Source organism: Cetorhinus maximus, chromosome 5 (assembly GCF_964194155.1).
Source record: "Cetorhinus maximus chromosome 5, sCetMax3.hap1.1, whole genome shotgun sequence".
Taxonomy (NCBI): Eukaryota; Metazoa; Chordata; class Chondrichthyes; order Lamniformes; family Cetorhinidae; genus Cetorhinus; species Cetorhinus maximus.
The window spans coordinates 121,446,437-121,467,140 of NC_135883.1; the positions used below are offsets into that span (position 1 = coordinate 121,446,437).

Genomic DNA, 20,704 nt, shown 5'->3' on the forward strand with positions numbered 1-20,704 from the left:
CTTTAATCCCTTTTTTAATCCAATTATCATTTATTCACTCATTCATTTATTCCTTTATTCATTCATTCGTTCATTCTTTTTTAAATTTTTTCAATTGTTATGATCCCAGCTGAGATTACCCCTGGACAAGCCTAATCCCAGTGTTGAACCCAACTTGATAGACCCTCACTTTTATTTGTTTATTTAGATACGTGGTGAATAGCTATTGAACAGTCACAGGAGTCAGCTGATAAACTTTTAACAAAAAAATGAAACATTTATTCAACAAGAAAGATGAACTATATGCAATACTCCTTCATTCACAAATATACCTTTACAGATATATACAGATTTATAAGAATAGCCCAAGTTACAAAAGCTATCTTATACTCTAATGCACACAGTATACACAGTCCATGTAACCCAATTGGCAACCAGTGATCAGACACACCACACTCTGAAACCAAATGACAGATGCCACCTCAAACAGATGCTATGGATCTCTCCTCAACTCCTCCCAGATGCTTGTCACACCGTGAGCCAACCAGTCTCACTGAACTCCCTCTTTCACACGAGGGTTTCCAATCTCCACTCTCCAAGAACTCACTTTGAAATCTTTTCCCAAACCAACGCTTTCCCACAGACACCTTCAACAAGGGTTCATCTCCAGGGTTTCAAACTCTCCTTCCGACATTCCTCTCCCCTGGGTCACCACTTGCATTCAATCTGTCTTCCACGCATTCTCTCTCACCAACTCAGCTGTCAACAGTACACCACTGCTTTACATGCCCATAGCAAAGGGTTACAAACCTTCAGTTCTCTCTTTGGACTTTCTTGCTTCTTGCAAGCTGTTCTCACTTTAAATCTGCTTTCTACAGCTTTTGTCTCTTTAAATCTGAAGCTTGGAGACTTTCTCTCTGCCCCTCACTTTTAGCTACACTTAACAGGACCTTTTCCAGGTTCCTGTCCTTCCTTTGGCTAGAAGGTCTGCTTGGAACTTTCCCCTGTTTCACTCCCTGGGATTTTAGGGTCTTTTCTTTAGCTATCTGTCCTCTTTGCTCCAGTCTCTCCTGGCAGCTACTTTCAAAACCAACTTTAGCTTGGGGCTGGCTATCTGTCCCTTCTAGGCTGCTTCTGCCTCACAGCTGTCTTCAAAACTGACCTAAAAACCGCTGTTTCTTTATTGTGTGTGTGTGTGTGTGGGAGGGACCTGCCTCTCTCACCCCTGTTGCTAGGCAACAGCACTGTGTTTTTTTCTAATCTTGTTTGCTCAACTTAGCTTACAGTCGTAAAACTCTCATTAGAAATGCAAGCACCTTTTAAAGTGAAACTAAAACTTAATTTGACCTTTCTCAACCCACAGATACAAATCAAACTTCAACTTTAAAGCTAAAACTCATTCCTAACTCCTACAAATATCAATATAACTTACTTAAACTGTCTCTATTTCCTAACCTTATCCTTTTTACCCAACCCGAAAACGGACGTCTGTCACTTGTTTTTATGCTTTGTTTTCACAGAGTGCTGACTCTTATTCTGCTATTAAAACATTTTGCTAGTTTACCTTTATGGCACTATCAGCACCTTCTTTAGTGTTTAACATTACCACTAACACTCCTTTTGTCCTGTATCCATGACATCTTTTGTCAAATTTCTCCTTAGCTTCCACTTACTCCCTACCTTCTACTTTGCTCCACCTCCTCTTAAACAGTATAAAATCCATCACATTTCTACTTCTCTTTTGCTCTGAAGAATCATGTGGCCTCAGAACATTAACTCTGATTTTCTCTCTCCACAGGTACTGCCAGACCTGTTGAGCTTTTCTTCATTTTCTGTTTTTATTTTAAATTCTCACCCTTGTTTCCAAACTCTTCTATTATGTCACCCCTCCCTATCTCTGTAATCTCCTCCAGCCCCACAACCCTCTAAGATGATTTGGACATAAATGTGGGAGGTATGATTCGGAAATTTGCAGATGACACAAAAATTGGCCGTGTAGTTGACAGTGAAGAGGATAGCTGCTGTCTCAGAATGATATCAATGGCAAATGGAATTCAATCCAGAGAAGTGTGAGGAAATGCATTTGGGGACGGCAAACAAAGCAAGGGAATATTCAATGAATGGGAGGATATTGAGCGGGGTAGAGCAAGTGAGACACATTGGAGTGCATGTTCACAGGTCTCTGAAGGTGGCAAGACAGGTGGATAAGGTGGTAAAGAAAGCATATGGAATGCTTTCGTTCATTGGACGAAGTATTGAATACAAAAGCAGGGATGTAATGATGGAACTGTAAAAAAAAATGGTTAGGCTGCAGCTGGAATTTTGTGTACAGTTCTGGTCACCATGTTACAGGAAGGACATAATTGCTCTGGCGAGAGTACAGAGAAGATTTACAAGAATGCTGTCAGGGCTTGAAAATTACAGCTATGAGGAAAGATTGGATAGGTTGGAGTTGTTTTCCTTAGAACAGAGGGGGCTGAGGGGTGACCTAATTGAAGTGCACCATAATTATGAGGGACCTAGACAAAGAAAACAGTAAAGACTTGTTTCCCCTAGCTGAGGGGTCAATTACCAGGGGGCATAGATTTAAGGTGATTAGTAGAAGGATTAGAGAGGACAAAACTTTTTCACCCAGAGGGTGGTGGGCGTCTGGAATTACCTGCCTAAATCGGTGGTTGAGGCTGAAACGCTCAACTCATTTATAAGGTACTTGGATTTGCATCTGAAGCGCTGTAACCTGCAGGGCTACAGACCAGGTGCTGGAAAGTGGGATTGAAATGAGCGGCTAGTTTCTTTTTCATCTTTTCCTGGCTGGCACAGACATGATGGGCTGAATAGCCTCTTTCTGCGCTGTAACTTTCCTATTGTTCTAAGATATCTGTGCTCATTTAATTCTGGCCTCTTGAGCATCTGCAATTTTAATCTTTCCAACATTAGAGGTTGTGCTTTCACTTGTCAGGCCCTAAGCTCTGGAATATCATCCTACATCTGTCCGCCTGTCTAACTCGCTTCATACTCCTCAAAACCAACCTCTTTGACCTTTTGATCATCTGACCTTATATCTCTATGTGGTTTGCTGTCATATTTTGTTTCATAATGCTCCTGTTTAATGCCTTGGAACGCTTCATTGTGTTAAAAGTGCTATATAAATTCAAGTTATTGTTGTTGTAATTTCCATCAGCCAAGAAAATCAGCGGCCTCTATGCAGTCTGGACTCCAGTCAGTTGATTCTAAATGCAGTCTGAAGTGGGCTTTCAGTTTCAACTTGCTCTGGCAGACAACTTGTGAAGGTGAAGTTAATGATGCAGTGCTATTTTTTGTGCTTGTGCATCAGATATTTTCAGGGTTAAAGCATTACTGAGCACTCGAATTTGCAGAACTCTCCTGTTCCTTACAACCTGCATTGTATGCTTTTGTGCCCAATATCTACATAATTAATAGAGACCTATGAATCATAGCCAGGAATCCTCATGCCGTACACACCAGCTACTAGAATGTACATGCACCATTGCATAGTTCCCTTCTCTTAGAAAGTAGACTTGAATATACACTCTTAGCACAGGCTGAAACTTAACCCTGGGCCAACAAATGGTTTTATCTACACAAGACAGATGAACAAACAGAAAATATACTTTTCTCAACTCTCCTTCATACATAAAGTAATATAGACACTGCTCACTTTCTTTACGAATGCAGACTTTAAACAGACGTTTACTTGCTGTAGCCTCAATCTGGCCTATCTCCAATTTGGCCAACATTTTAAAAACACACACTTCCTAGGCTGCTGGCAGTAGACTGCTATATTGTGTAAAACAAAAACTCTGACCACTGTACTGTCATCAAAGAGGGCTAGAGCTAATCACTGACACTGTCTCCCTCTCAAAATCTCAGGCATGGCTGTTAATCAAAGCCATTACCCCAGGGTAATGTCTGACCTTTGTTCTGTGTCATGGTGGCATCTACAGGTATACTGAAACAAAAGGCAGCCAATAGTTTCAACTCAGACATTTATATCAAACAGACATTCATCAATATTGAATGGATAACCAACCTTTAACTAAGGCAAAGATGTCTGCAAGAATGTGATATGCAACTAACACTTCAGAAAGTGGATATGCTTTTTCAAAAAAGATTCGCATTTTATAACACCTTTCATGACTGCTGGGCTTCTCAGAGTGCTTTACAGGCATTGAAGTTCTTTCGAAGCGTTGTCACTGTTGTAGTGTGGGAAACGTGGCAGCCAATTTATGCACAGCAAGCTCCCACTAAGTGCAATGTGATAACAAGAAAATTTGTTTTTTGCAATGTTGATTGAGGGATAAGTGTTGACTAGGACACCATAGATAGCTCCCCAGTTTTTCTCTGAAATTGTTTCATGGCATCTTTCACACCAACCTGAGACAGCATGCAGGGCCTTGATTACAATTTCATCAAAAAGACCGATAGTGCAGCATTCCCTCAGTACCACACCAGTGCATCAACTTTGACTTTTGTTAAGCTCTGGAATAGGACTTGAACCAATAATCTTCTGATTCAGACATGAAAGTGTTACCAACTGAGCCACAGCTGACACCTACTGGTGTCTTCTTCTGTAATTTTGGAACTTTAATATGATAAGAGTAAAAGCTATGTTTTCATTGTCTCCACACTAGCTAATTCACTGTCCTTGAAATCAAAGTGACTTTGCAAAATTCTTCAATGAAACTGGGTAGGAAAAGATTTCCTTTGTACATTTGTGATTTCACCAAATAAATCATTTTTATGCTACTTATCGATGGTATCTTTTAATTTTAAGTGTCTATTATTTTGCAATCCCCTGACTCACCATGCCACGGCAAATTTAAATCATGCAACTTTGACTGTCCTCAATTGGTTCTCAGTTGTGATATTAAATAAAATGGTTAGTTCTGCACAATATTGAATGATTTGGTACTAAGTCTGATAGAGCAGATTTGCGGTAATGTGATCTCTGCTGAGCAGCATTGGGGTTTCAATGTTCCAGTTTGAGGGATGTGATAGTTATCAACCATGATCCCTGTTCTTAACTGTTATCCAGCGTGTTCCCCTGTACAGCTTTGGTATTGACTATGATGGTTCCAGCTCATTGTCTAGGTTCACAAATGAAGAACCGCCATTTTGATGAGGTATCAGAAAGCTGGGTCCACATCGTGAGGCACTGCATGGGAAAGTGAATGAAAATGCGGGTCTTTCACATCCTTCTGAAAGCTGATAAACAGCCATGGTTCCATGAGAGAGCGCTAAACTGTCAAATCTTTCAGACAAAGCATTAAACTGAGGCCTTATTTGACTGGTTAGAGGAATGTAAAGGTCCCATGGCAGTATTTAAGAAAAGGGTTCTCCTTGGTCCCTTGTCCAACATTTATCACCCAATCCATAAAATCCTCAAAAAACAGATTTTCTGATAATTGCTGTTGTGGGGCCTTGCGGTGTGCAAATTGGTTGATCTGTTTATCTTCATAACAGTGACCTCACTTCAGATTCAATTCTTTGGCTGTGAGTCACTTTAGCGTGAATCGTGTTACGTAAATGCGAGTTTGTTCTCTTTCTTTCTGTAAGGTCGCCACAGGGTGACTGTTAGAAACATCATTTACTGATTAGGATCTGAATTTCATACGTTCCATGGCTGATAATAAGTGAATCTTGGTGGCGATTTAATTCCAGACAATAGTATACTCCATAAATATGGCACAGATGTAAAACTGGTCTTACAAAGTTCAGAGCATACTGCAGTGAAATACTGAAATCCAAGTTATTCATGCTGCTGAGGGGATCGTCTGCTCAGACTCAAGAGTCAGGGCTCAGTTTAAATACTACATGTACATAGAAAGAATGGGTAATTAGGTTTGCAACATTCAAATTAGAGAAACACATACAGACACAAAACAATTCAATGTGGTTACCTTAGTGACGGCTATTTTGGCCCCCTTGTTGATGAGCTGCACCACATTCTCTGTCTGGCCTTTGTGTGCAGCTATGAGAAGCCTTTCTGAAAGCTGAGCGACTGCATCCCTCTGGCTCATGAATTAGAAAAGGAGGTGCTCAGGGCAACCAATGGACAGGTTCTGTCAGTAAAATGAAATGTAGAACTGTAATGCTTGGATACTGGGCTCCAGGGTTTTTTTTTTGGAAAGGCTAACAGGGGACCTTTGAATTAGCTGTGCTTTCTTGCAGGTGGTTTCCTAACATGCAGGTACATGATGGTTTCAGATGCCCGGAATTTATCTTGCTCCATGGGTTATATCATCTCTTCTACGTCATCATCATCTTCTTCTCAACCTGTGAAAATGAATGTGGGACAGTTCTTGAGTTGGCTTAAGAGTGGAGGGCTAATACCAGCTTTACAACACTATGGTGGCCATTTGTCAGGTCTGACATGAACACACTGACCAGAACATTTCACTTATTTGGGTTTTAAATTGGATTTTAAAAAGTAGATTATTGGATGTTTATAAATACGTCCACTGGTGGAATGACTTGCTTTTAGGTAGGTGCTCTAGTCAGAGACAAGTTACACCAATATAACAACCTAAATACAAATGAGGTAATCATCCTCCATCTAGAAAAACCTCCTGTCCACCGCCCATCACCAGCCAATGGTAAAGTGCAAATCTCCCTTAAATGATTGCAGGGATTATGCCTCCACTATACCAAGCAGCAGACCACTCAGCTTGCTAGTCACTCTTTGCATGTACATATAAAGAGCCTGCATTTTACATTAACAGAATTTAAAACCTTGAGTCCACATTTAAAGATGAAAATCAGCGCCATCCCCTCACTACCTAAAATGTTGCTCCCAGATGAAATTCATAAGCTTCAATTTCACAAAGCTATTGCAAAATCAAGAATTTTCACATACAGAATGACCAGTTTCAATCGCCCAGAACAGCAGTTTCTGGTAATAGTAAGGGGAAAGTTGGGGAACAAGGTGGAGATAAAGAATGGCAACATGAACTGGTGGGGGAATGAGAGAAGTGTAGATCAGTGGACTGACAGGTGCCTCTAGATCACTGTGGAAACCAAATAAAAAATTTGAAACCAATTCAGCAATCAGATTTAGAAGCAGAGAATTTCAATGCACCCCCAAATTTCTCTTAAATTTCTCAACAAGAAATAAAGGAATCTCCCTAAAATGTTGTCACAATCTTCCACTACACAATGATATAATGTCAAGTATAGCTATAGCATTTTTTAATTCATTCATGGGATGGGGGCGTCGCTGGCTAGGCCAACATTTATTGCCCATCCATAGTTGCCCTTGAGAAGGTGGTGGTGAGCTGCCTCCTTGAACTGCTGAAGTCCATGTGGTGTAGGTACACCCACAGTGCTGTTTGGGAGGGAGTTCCGGGATTTTGACTTAGGAACAGCGATATATATCCAAGTCAGGATGGTGAATGGTTTGGAGGAGAACTTCCAGGTGCTGATGCTCCCATGTGTCTGCTGCCCTTCTCCTCCTAGATATAGTGGCCGTGGGTTTGGAAACTGCTTTCTAAGGAGCCAGGGTGAACTCCTGCAATGCATCTTGTAGATGGTACACACTGCTGTCACCGTGCGTCGGTGGTGGAGGGAGTAAATGTTTGTGGATGGGGTGCCAATCAAATGGGCTGCTTCGTCCTGGATGGTGTCAAGCTTCTTGAGTGTTGTGGGAGCTGCACCCATTCAAGCAAATGGGGAGTATTCCATCACTTTCCCGACTTGTGCCTTGTAGATGGTGGACAGGCTTTGGGGAATCAGGAGATAAGTTACTCACCATGGGATTTCTAGCCTCTGACCTGCTCTTGTAGCCAAAGTATTTATATGGCTAGTCCAGTTCAGTTTCTGGTCAATGGCAACCCCCAGGATGTTGATAGTCAGGGATTCGGCCATGGTAATGCCCTTGAATGTCAAGGGGCGATGGTTAGATTCTCTCTTGTTGGAGATGGTCATTGCCTGACACTAGTGTGGCATGAATGTTAGTTGTCACTTGTCAGCCCCAGCCTGGATATTGTCCAGATCTTGTTGCATTTGGACATGGACTGCTTCAGTATCTGAGAAGTTGCCAATGGTGCTGAACATTGTCCAATCATCAGGGAACATCCCCACTTCTGACCTTTTGATGGAAGGAAAGTCATTGATGAAGCAGCTGAAGATGGCTGCGCCTAGGGTTGGGTTAAGTTATGAGAAACATGTGTCCATTGCAATTTCAGTTTATCCGAACGCCGCGGCCAATTTTCAGAACTGTTTCTGAGTTGTCATTATTTTGCTTGTGTGAACATGAATTTCACTGGTGTCTTTTGAGATTTCTGAATTTTGTACTGGTATTTTCTCAATTCTGTTATCACAGTCCAAATTAAAAAATCCATTTGCATGTACATACCCATGACTTGTTACAATGCTAGGCAGATATCTTTTGAAAGTAGCAAATTAACATTTCAGTGCTACTACAATCTTCAGTTTTCATTTCATGCATACAAATTCAATTGAAAAGTTAGTACCAGTACTTTTGTTTCTATATGTGGGAAATCTGGAATGATATCTTTCCTCAGTTTAGAGTCGAGGCCATTCAGTAGAATTACTCAGACATGGTAACCTTCTTTTCCCTTATCAAATGGTGAAGCTCATCACCTAATAGGAGATCATTCCCTTCAACCTTTCTATTTGATTACAATTAGTACATTAATTACTACTTTGTTTCCCCTTGTTACCCAATGAGAAATTCGGCACAGTCCCCTGCACCCACATTGTATTGAAATCCAAGTTCAACTTCAACAGCTTCTTTCCTAGGACTTCAACCTACACTGTGGAACTCCTAATTAACTCAGTTTTGCCTCCCTTCTTCGACCTTTAACCTTTTAAAATCTATGTTTGGCATCATTTGATTTGACTTGCCACTTTTCTAACTCTTTGCAATCTTTGCGGTATCTTGCATTATACGATGAGCCATTCATCCAACCTCCACAACTTAAAAAAGAGAATTAAACCAAAAATTTTAGGAACATTGTGGTTAATATGAACAGCCAATTATAAAATTGATATTCCAACGAAATTTTTAGTCGCAGTCACTACGACATTCGAACATACTTTGTAATGGAAGGGGCGATTTGATACAAAATAACTAGATTTTGTTTTTTAAACATTGAAAATTGAACTAAACCATGCAGTGCAAGAAGTTCAAATCTTGATCCATGCTGAGCTTGTTGATATCTACAAGGGATGCACAAAGATACTATAATTACCAAATCAAGATACCAAAATCACAGAAGAGGAAAAACTGGCCAAGGTTCCCTCTTTGATGGTTGCCCTTAAATGCTCAAAGCAATTAAACTTCAACTTTTTCTTTTGAAGTGTATCTCATAAAGGCTCAGTTCAGGCGTAACATTAGGTATATAACATAAAAGAACCTCTGGTGGGAGAAATAACAAAAAAGACACCTTTCTAATTATGTTGACTTAATTAGATTGTTTATACCATGTTCAACCACATAAAACATGTCGAGTCCACTTTTAGTACATTCCCATTCTCGACGAATCTGTACAATTTTAATATAATATGCAGTACTATATGTCACTCATTGACCAAAGAGCTTTCGGTAGCATTTTCAAAGGTTGCATCACGTAACTATTTTATTCATTTCCATTGACTAATATCTTTTGTGCCATGCAATGAAGTATAACTTGAAAAGATAGCCAACATAATTTAAAAAAAAACCTAAAGCAACCAAACCACAGAAATGGTTCATGTAGTTCAGGGTGAAATGATTCAAATTATTGACAGATTGTGGTTAGTCAATGAAAGCATTACAAACCACAACCATTACTCATTTTGAGTTACAGAATGTAGATCTTAATCATCATAAGTGTTGTCACAAATAGTTATCAGACAACCTTGTGATGGAATCATTGTGTGTTAACATTTGTCTTGTAGGAAATGGATCTTTCATTGACAATCTTGAAAGCTAAATGGATTGCCATTTAAACTCTTGAAGCAGCTAGAATATCCCTTTTCCAGTGGTAAATCATACATATACATTGCAGTAGCAATTAGTTTTGAATTATATTCCAAGTTTGCGGACTGAATGGGAGAACAATCAGGATGGGAGAACAATCAGGGCCAGCACTGGAATAGTCGAGTATGGGGGTTACAATGTCATGAGTAAAGGTTTCAGCAGTACTTGGGCTAAGGTTACAAAGGTGGATGTAGGAGACCTTTGTGATGAAGTGAACACAGGGTCAGAAACTTATCTCAATGACAAATAGGATGCCCAAGTTACGAAAAGTCTAGTCCAGGCTGAGACAAAAGCTGGGGAAGAGGATGGAATCGGTGTCAATGGTTGGTGGCAGGAACCAAAGATGATCTTCCCAATGTTTAGCTGGAGGAAACTGGCTCATCTAAGATTGGATATCGGACAAGCAGTCTGACAACACAAGAGGTGCCAGAGGGGTTTAGATAGACAGTGGAGAGGTGGAGTTAGGGGTTATCAGCATACATATGGATGCTATGGCTTAAGGGCAACAAGTCGATGATGAAAAAGAAGGCAATCAAAGGTTGAGAGCCTTTAGAGCTGAAGAAGTAACAGTGTGGCGTCAGGAAGAGAAGACATTGCAGGAAATGTTTGCTATGATTGGGTAAGAGTGGAACTATGCAGTGACAGCAATCACACAGAGGAGAGATTTGGCGAAGTAAAGTGTGATTAACCATGTCAAAGATGGTGAGGATGGATAATGCACCACGGTCACAGTCAAAGAGGATGTTGTTTATGACTCTAATTAGCACCACTTCAGCGCTGTGATTAGAGAGACTTAAGCATGGAATTGTTGAAAAGTTGAGAGTGATTTTGGAGGTAAAAGCATTCAGGAATTTAAAGAAGAGGAGGAAGTTGGATACGTGGTAGTAATTTGCAAGGAAAGAGGGGCCAAGGGTTGTTTATTTTGAGGAGGTGGAGATGACAGCAGTTTTAAAAGCAAAGCAGACAATACCTGAAGAGGGGAAATGATTGATAATAACAACTAGCATAGAGGCCAGCCAGGGAACCTTGGTGCTAAGCAAATCCGACCAATCAAGAGACGGATGTCATACTCAAGGTAAACTTGGATAGGGCATGAGCAAAGACAGGAGAAAAACTAGAGGAAGACATGGGCTGGAATTTTCTGCCTCTGCCAATGGCAGGGTTGCTGGCAGGCAGGGGCGGAGAATATGACGTGAGTGAAAAAAATCGGTCTCCCAACAGCAGGAACTTGCAGTTCCGACGGTCATGGTGGGATAATGGTGGGTCGTCATTCCTGCCAATGGCCCTCGGGAAGCCGTTTAACATATTATTCAGCGGATTGAAATGAACACCCAAGCAGAATTCTGCCCCCCTTGCCCCCACTCCAGGCCTATCACCTGCCCAGCCAGCAGGAGTTCACACCGGTCCGAAAGATGACCGGGCCAACCTGGCATGCAGGTATCAAGGACTTACCAGGATTGTAGGCTGGCCCACTTGGTGGAAGGTGCTCGGCAACTGGGGTCTGGGGTGTTTGCTGGAGCACTGGGAGGGGAGGAGATGCCAGACTACACACGGAGTGGTTGGGTATGGCGTGGGGGTGCGGGTGGGGGGAATATAACCATGCTGCCTTGCGGCAGGGGGAGTTGAAGATTGGGGGAAGTGATCGGGGAGAGGTGCAGGGGTGGTGAAAGTGGGGGACGGTGAGGGGGACGTGAGGAAGCAGGAGACAGTGAGAGGGGGGAGGATTCAGAGGGAGGGATTCAGTGATGTCAATGGAGAAATCCTAGGGGGCAAACCGAGGGTACTGGTGGTAGGAGGGAACAGTAACAGTTAAAGGGTACATTGGCATGCAGTAGGGTGGGAGGATGAGGGTCCGTCAGTAGTGGGTGAAGAGCCAGACTGGGTTATTGGAGGGGCACAGAGGTGTACACGGATCCTAGGGGTGGGCTTGGGGGTACCATGACTGGGGTGGGTTTGTCCAGGAGGGAAGGCATGTGAATGGTGACAGAGATGGGCTATAGGGTTATTTATGGGCTAGGGTGGTTGGTTCAAGGATGACAGTTGGGAGCGGGGGTGGGGGGAGGCAGGTCAATGCTGATGGGGGTGGGAGGGTATGGGTTACAGGTAAAGGATAGAATGTGTTTGAAACTGTCTCACAAGAAGCGCGCACAATCCTGATGTTGAGGCACTGCCCACGCCCTCTATGTGCATCTCAAGAAATGCTGGTTGGGAGGAGGGTCCTTTGGTGGGTGGAGCTGAAGGTCAGTTCAACTGGACAACTGATTGGGAACCCTAATATGCTGTCCTGACAAGGGAAAGATGTTTCTATAGACTAGGCAGTGAAGGGCAAGCGAACAGCGTGCGTGGGGAGCTTTTCGCACACGGCTCACAAGGACCGTGGCAAAGATGGATGCCTCCATGCGCAGGCATGATTTGGGGGGAACATAGACCCAGCCTGGGCCAGCCCCATGAAAAGGTGGGGGGAGTGCACAGGCACTAACATGAACGGAAGCAACAAAAACCGAGGTGCAATTAAACATATTTACAAATGTGCAACAACTATTTACAATGCTTGTACACCCATGCTTCCAGAATGAACATAAAACTTCTTAATTTTCCTTACCCTACCGTGTCTAGATGCGCAGCAGAAGTGGAGAGCTGTCAGTAGAGGCCTGCTGACCACTATGCCCTCTTGTCTCTGATGATCTTGGTGGCCGTCCTCTGGCAGCATGAGGCCTGGAGGACTACGGTCTTCTTTGGGTCTCTTGCTCTAGGGCAGGTGCCACCTGGTCCAAGAGGCTGGAGCTCATGGGGGGGTCACAGGCAGAGGGGACTCAGAAAGCCTGGATACACTTGGAGAGGAGGCACCTGGGGTGTCCACCTGACGCTCCTCATCCCTTTGGGTGCCCAAGGGCCCCTCCCTGACTCCTTGAGGGAAAAGGGGAAGCTTGAGGGAGATTGAGATGCCCTGACCCTCTTTCGCGTAGCCACAACAAGGGTCACCCATAGCTTCAGAAATTCAGTGCAGGTCTGTGCACATCTGCGGCAGAAACTGGGAATTCTGCTGAACCAGATTGTCCATGGCATCCGCCATCCTCACCATGGAGACCTCCATCCACGCAAATGTTGGTGCTACTTCATCAGACAGCAGGCGGACAGACTCCTCCACCTCACATGCCACTTTTTTGAAAGCCTCCAACACCTCTGCCTGGTGTTCCCTGGTCTCTCGCTGCATCTCCAGCATCTTGTCCATGACTGCTCCCAGAGGCTCATCATCAGACACAGACTTAGCAGAGGCACCATCCCCAGCAGTCCTCTGAGTGCCAGGGAGCTGGGCTGCTCCTGCCTCCTCCTGCTGTGGACATGTGCCTGTGAGGTGACCACCAGAGTGCGAGGCCCATCCTGAACTATATCTATGACCCACCGAGGTGAATGTCTACAGGTTCTACAGATGAGAATTCATCATTGGCCTTGGGTCCTCTGCAGGCTGGGAGTAGGGCCCAGCTCAGGATCGGGGCCTGGCCTCACCCTCTTCCTGCTTGCACCTGTAAAGGAAAGAGGAGAGAATGAGTAACTGCATGGGTTTCCTCCTACATTGCACTGAACCTCACCTTCAGGTTTCGATGTGCAGAGATTAAGCTTCCCCATTGGATGCTTGGGGGAGGCCAACCTTGCCATCCGGATATGCACGGTCACGCTTCCCCCCCGCCAGCTCTTCATACTGTGTGAGGGGTAGAACATTGGGCATGCCCCCTCTTGTTTTCTCAATCTCGTGGCGCCTGCTGTGCACTGTCTTCTGCATGAAGATGGGAGATGGTTTGTGGACACTTCTGATGCAAGTGCCGTTCGCATGCTGTCAATCTCCACCACCGATCTATTGACAATTGTGTGCTTCATATGAAGGATGCACTGCTGCTGGTCCCCAAGGGTACTTCGGCAGCACCCTCCAGACCCACATGCTCTCGCAGCTGGAAGGTCAAGGACAACAAAGGCATGGCAGCGGCAGCAGCAGCATCTGCAGTTGCCCTCTATGCCAACTCCGCGCCCCCACCCCCACCCCTCCGGAAGATTTGTGCCTTCTGTGTGGCTGGGTCAGCGACCCATGGTTGCCTCCCTACCAGCAGACCACATGGACTACAGTGGAGCTATGAGGTAGCACCCCAACACCTTGTAACAGGCTTTTATGCATGGGCAACACAGATGGTGGCCTTGCCATTGAGGCCCGTGTCCCAGTTCCTATTCAGTGAAGTGCATATGGAGACTAGAAGATTCACATACTCTGGTGGCACGCATTAAGTTATTCATTCTTTTCCTGCACTACAGGGCAGTCCTCCTCTGAATGGAATTGGCATTGACCACCCTGGTGACTGCCTCCCATGCAGGTGTGGTGAGACAGGTGGGCCTCCTCCTCCTCCCGTCCCTTGGAAAAAGGATGTCCCTACTGCCCTCCACAGCTTGCAGTAGTGTGTCCAGCGAGGCATCGCTGAACCTTGGGCCATTGCTTGCTGATTCCTGGCTGCCATGTCTAGGTCCAAACTCCTGGCACGATGAATGAGTAGCTGTCCGAGCACCTTTTAAATATGGTGCCCTGATATGATGGTGGAGTGCACAACTTCCTGCCTCCCTGCCACATGATTTGCCAGGAAACTGCTGGCTGCACATTAATGAGCTCAATATCGCGTGATTTGGCAGGTTTACCCACTAGGCTCTGCAGCACATGTCCCTCTGACTTCCTGCCCCGCCACGGGACTTAGGCCCAAAGCGGAAATCCTGGCAATAGTCTTGGGAAGAGGGAAACCAGGGAAGAGATTTACACTTGGTGGGTAACAGGAGGGGGAGGGGAGATGGCAGCTGATTTCAATGGTTTCAATCTTAATAAAAAAGAAATCTGTTAGATTCTCGCAATTGTTCAAAGTGGGTGGATGGGTGCCATGGAGAGGGCTTTAAAGAGATGGGTGGTAGTGGAGAGAAAAGAAGAGTTTTTTTTGCTCCCTGAGTAATGGCCGGATTTGGTGATAGATGGTCAAACCAGTTGTGCACCTGATATACTCAAGTGTTCTCTAATTTATTTTTTCACGGGATGTGGGCTTCGCTGGCTGGGCCAGCATTTATTGCCCATCCCTAGTTGCCCTTGAGAAGCTGGTGGTGAGCTGCATTCTTGAATTGCTGCAGTCCATGTGGTGTGGGTACACCCACAGTGCTGTTAGGAAGGGAGGATCTTGCCCCAGCAACAATGAAGGAACAGCGATATAGGGCGGGATTTTTCGGTCCTGCCCATCACAGGACCAGAAATTCCCACCCGAAGTCAATGAACCGTTTGAGGTCTGTCAAATTTTCTGTCCCACCAGCTATGATTCCAACAACAGGCGGGACCAGAAAATCCTACCCATAGTTCCAAGTCAAGATGGTGTATGGCATGTTGTTCCCATGCATCGGCTGCCCTTGCCCTTCTAGATGGTAAAGGTTGTAGGTTTGGAAGGTGCTGTCGAAGGAGCCTTCGTGAGTTGCTGCAGAGCATCTGTAGATGGTACACACTGCTGCTACTGTGCGTCAGTGGTGGAGGGAGTGAATGTTTGTGGATGTGGTGCCAATCAAGAGGGCTGCATTGTCCTGGATGTTGTTGACCTTCTTCAGTGTTGATGGAGCTGCACTCATCCAGGCAAGTGGAGAGTATTCCATCACACTCCTGACTTGTGCCTTGTAGATGGTGGACAGGCTTTGGGGTGTCAGGTGGTGAGTTACTCTCCGCATAGTTCCCAGCCTCCGACCTGCTCTTGTAGCCACAGTATTTATATGGCTGGCCCAGTCAGTTTCTGGTCAATGGTAACCCCAACGATGTTGATAGTGGGGGATTCAGCAAATGTAATGCCATTGAATGTCAAGGGCAATGGTTAGATTCTCTCTTGTTGGAGATGGTCATTGCCTGGCACTTGTGTGGCGAGAATATTATTTATCAGCCCAAGCCTGAATGTTGTTCAGGTCTTGCTGCATTTGGACACGGACCACTTCAGTACCTGAGGAGTTGCGAATGGTGTTGAACATTATGCAATCATCAGCGAACATCCCCACTTCTGACTTTATGACGAAGCAGCTGAAGGTGGTTGGGCCGAGGATGCTACCCTGAGGAACTCCTGCAGTGGTGGCCCCGGACTGAGATGATTGACCTCCAACAACCACAAGCATCTTCTTCTGTGCTAGGCATCACTCCAACCAGTGGAGAGTTTTCCCCACGATTCCCATTGGCTTCAATTTTGCTAGGGTTCCTTGATCAGTCAAATGCTGCCTTGACATCAAGGGCAGTCACTCTCACCTCACCTCTTGAGTTCAGCTCTTTTGTCCATGGTTGGGCCTCATTACTTTCTTGGTCAGGAGCTGAGTGACCCTGGCGGAATGCAAACTGATTATTGGTAAGGTTATTGATGAGTAGCTTGATAGCACAGTTGCTAATCCCTTCCATCACTTTGCTGATCAAGAGTAGACTGATTGGGCAGCAATTGGCCAGATTGGATTTGTCTTGCTTTTTGTGGATTGGACATACCTGGGCAATTTTCCACATTAGCAGCCAGATGTAGTGTTGTAGCTGTACTGGAACAGTTTGGCTAGGGCCATGGCAAGTTCGGTGCTCCTTGGACTTGTGGGAGGGAGGATGGTGGCCATTCCAGGGAGATCAATCGGGATGGATGAGTAAATATTTTATGGGAGACCAGGGTATCAGAGGTTGGGGTAAAAAAGCTAAAGCGGAAACGCAAATTTGAGTCATTGGGTACCAGTTTAACTGGAATGTGCTCATTTGATTTAGTATCTTAAAAAGCCTAAAATCAAAAGTTTGGAAAGCACCTTCTCTCATTCTCTAATATTAGAAAAAAAACTTGAATCGGATTTAACACGGATTTTCCTAGAAGAAAATGTACTCCCAATTTCTTTTACAATGTTGGCTGGTTAAAGCCATTTGTAAAATGTTGAAATCCTACAGGATATTTTTGCCTGAACTTCCATAGTGCAAAACACTGAATTTACCATATCAATATTTAAAATCACCTATTTATTTACAAGTCTGGTTTATTACTAGGAAACTTCGAAATTTTGGACTGTGTAACTAACCACATAGTAGTACACCATCATACATAAAACCTGAAACTTAGACTATTGCAATACTACTATACACATGTTAAAGTCATTCATGTCAAGTTTTCCTATCTGCTATTCTGCCTGCATTAACAAAAGCATACAAAGATGTCTGATACAAACGTATGAACTATTTGTATAATAATTATGCAATTTCTAGGCTTCAATATCTTACATAACATCTCATGTTTCCTACTTTATTACATGTGGAGATTTTCTACTTTCTAAAACTCCTTGTGTCAGTCTGAAAGATGTTATCAAAATTGGCAATGCTGAGCAAAGTGGATTAAATTACATGAGATACCTGTTTTTCCTTCTGCCAGTGAGTCTGTTTAGCACTCAAATGTAGCTGTGTAAATCTGTGGCTGCTCTGACACTCAGTGAATCTTTGATCTTTAAACAACTAAGGATGCCACTCTGCCAATACAGCTTTGTCTTTCTCGGGCCTACGGCTCTTTATATCTCAGTTGGACATCCTGGATTGTGGTGCTTAAATTGAAGCATCTGGAGTATCATTCTTCTTCGTCTTTCGTGTTGTTGTGTGTCACTAGTCCAGTTGGATAGGCAACATAAAGAGGTACGCTGTAACCTCTGCAGTCCAGAATGCTTGGGACCAAGTCATTTCTGGATTTGAGAATTTTCTGGATCATAGAATTACATTAGAATGCCTCACCACAACTGTGTAAACCAGGAAACACCGCAGATGTAAATATTTACCTGAAGCATAAACAGTGATAAAACATCATAAAGCAGTTATAAAAATTATCTTACTCACCCAAATACCGTGGGCGGAATCATCCCAGATTTGCACTAAGTGGGATAGTGGGTGGAAAAAAGTATGTTTTATCTGCCAGCCACATGGCTGATTTTCACGCCGTATTGTCCCAATCCCGCCTCATTAGATCACACATTCCCGGGAAACACGCTGTTTCGATGGCAGGCGCCATTTGCCCACCACTCCATCATCTCGCCACTTCCTCATGCCGGGCGCCATATTTAAAGTGCAGCCACACACACACCTCTCAGTGCTTCCAGCCCAGGACTGCTGCACAGAAGACATGGCCCCGAAGGGTAAGAAGACTGCAGCCTCCCAATTCAGTGACGTGTCCCTAGAATGCCTTTTTGACACTATGGAGGCCCGCCGTGATGTCGTCTACCCGCGCTCTGGCCGCAGGAGGTCCAGCGATCTCATCACTCCAGTTTGGTAGGCGATGGCAGTGGTGATCAGTGCCAATGCTGCACAGAAGAGGTTAATGCAGATGCAGGATGAATTTGATCCCATCCGTGCCGCCAGGGTAAGGCAACCATACGCACACACTCAAACCCAACACACACCTCACTAACTGCCAGCTCAAGGGACATCACCACTCACTCTCTCACACACACCCTCACATCTGGCCTCATCTCCTCTGGAGCCTGCCTCTTCAGCCTTCACCATCTTGAAGCCACTTGCACAGGTCAACTTGTGCCCTCACATACACAACCTGGGATACCCCACTTCCACAGGACAGCCCTCACCCTGCAGCCTCTGCCCTTGCCTGAGGCCACTTCTCCCCCTTCCCCAAGCAAGCCCTAGTCCTGCAACCATTGTAAAGCCACCCCTGCCTTACGGCTGCTCTGGTAGGTGGAGAGCTGCCTCGTGAACCTCCTTAAAAGTGATGTGGTGCTGCCTGTGAAGCCTGGCGCTAATGACTGTGAGTGCTGCCCAAAACAAGGTAGACAAATAAATCTCAAAGTCCTGAGTGAAGTACAGCTCTCCAGGTGCACGTAGCTTATGACCAGTTGTGAGGCACATCGGCGTGGTGCTTGGATGATCCAGCATGGGGGGATGATTCCAGCAAGCTGGGCTTAAAATGATATGTAGATGTATTACAATGAAGTTCCCAACTTCCGACAGTGGAAATGAGGTCCACTATTGGCGGGCAGCGCAGACGATTGTAAACTGGTTTCACGACGTCGTGAAACTGATTTTTGGCCTTCTCACCATATTGTCCGCTCACGCTGCCAAGCACGCCTGCCGCCAACGGATACAGAAAGTTCCGTCCTGTATCTTCCATGTTGCTGCTTCCAAAGTGCTGTATGAGAATGATGCCATGAGTTGCTTGCATCCGCTCAAGAAATTTCCCGAAAACTGGTCTTTTCACGAACAGTAGATTTCCTGACTGGAGGGGTTACAGTGTACTTACTTTCTCTGCTTCTCACCTACTCCCTCAGGGTAAACAAAAAAAAGAGGCTATCTCTGACATCATTCAGGCTAATTTTTATTTGCAATTTTGCCTGTGCGTATCCACATCACAGGGAAAGTAGGTAAGATGGAAGTCACAGAAAGGTTTTGTTTACAACCCTTGTTCAAAAAAAGGTTGTAAGGATAAGCCCAGCAATTACAGACCAGTCAGTTTAAGGGCAAGATTCTATCAATTACAGACCAGTCAGTTTAAGGGCAAGATTCTAGAAACAATTATTCGGAATAGAATTAGTAGTCACATGGATAATTATGGGTTTATAAGGAAGAGCCAGCATGGATTTCTAAAGAGGAAATCATGTTTAACTAATTTGCTGGAATTTTTTGAAGTAGTAACAGAAAAGGTCAATGAGGATAATGCTGTTGCTGTGGTGTACATGGACTTTCAAAAGGCATTTGATACAGTGCCACACAAAACAGACTTGTGAGAAAGTTATTGCTCATGGAATAAAAGGGACAGTAGCAACATGGATACAAAATTGGCTGAAAAATAGAAGCAGAGAGTAATGGTCAATGGACATTTTTTGGGCTGGGGGGTTTGTAGTGGAGTTCCCCAAGGATCAGTATTGGGACCGGTGCTTTTCCTTATTATATATTAACTATCTAGATCTTGGTGTGCAGGGGACAATTTCAAAGTTTGTGGATGATACGAAGCTCGGGAGTGTTGTGAACTGTGAGGAGGACGGTGTGGAACTTCAAAAGGACATAGACAAGTTGGTGGAGTGGGCAGATAGGTGGCAGATGAAGTTCAATGCGGAGAAGTGTGAGGTGATGCATTTTGGTAGTAAGAACATGGACAGACAATATAAAATAAGAGGTGGAATTTTGAAGGGGATGCAGGAGCAGAAAGACTTAGGTGTATATGTGCATAGATCATTGAAGATGGCATAGATCATTGAAGGTGAAGAGAGCAGTTAATAAAGCATATAGTATCCTGGGCTTTATTAATAGGGGCATAGAGTACAAGAGCAAGGAGGTTATGCTGAATTTATATAAGACCCTCAGCTGGGGTAGTGTGTACAGTTCTGGGCACCACATTATCGGAAGGATGTAAAAACATTGAGGGTGCAGAAGAAGTTTACAAGAATGGTTCCAGGGATGAGAAACTTCAGTTATGAGGATAGATTGGAGAAGTTTGGACTGTTTTCCTGGGAGAGAAAGCGGCTGAGAGGAGACTTGACAGAAGTTTTCAAAATCATGAGGGCTGGACAGGGTAGATAGGAAGAAACTGTTCCCACTCGTAAAAGGATCAATAGCGAGTGGGCACAGATTTAAACTGATTTGCAAAAGAAGCAAATGTGACATAAGAAAAACTATTTCACACGAGTGGCTCAGGTCTGGAATTCACTGCCTGGAAGTGTGGTGGAGGCAGGTTC

General features: G+C 44.3%; 1 protein-coding gene across 3 annotated transcripts in view; it reads right to left on the reverse strand.

The window, feature by feature from the left end:
- ankrd6b (ankyrin repeat domain 6b) overlaps nt 1-20,704 on the reverse strand; it is a 219,020-nt gene that overhangs the window by 68,356 nt on the left and 129,960 nt on the right. The window contains exons 1-2 of one of the 3 annotated variants that reach the window (XM_078542410.1): nt 17,391-17,601; nt 5,901-6,276 (exon numbers count right to left, since the gene is read on the reverse strand). In XM_078542410.1, coding sequence (XP_078398536.1) covers nt 5,901-6,020 — 120 coding nt within the window. In that variant the 5' untranslated portion in view covers nt 6,021-6,276; nt 17,391-17,601. Of the gene's footprint in view, nt 1-5,900; nt 6,277-17,390; nt 17,602-20,704 lie in introns of those variants that run through there. The other 2 variants (XM_078542411.1, XM_078542408.1) reach the window with 2 other exon arrangements.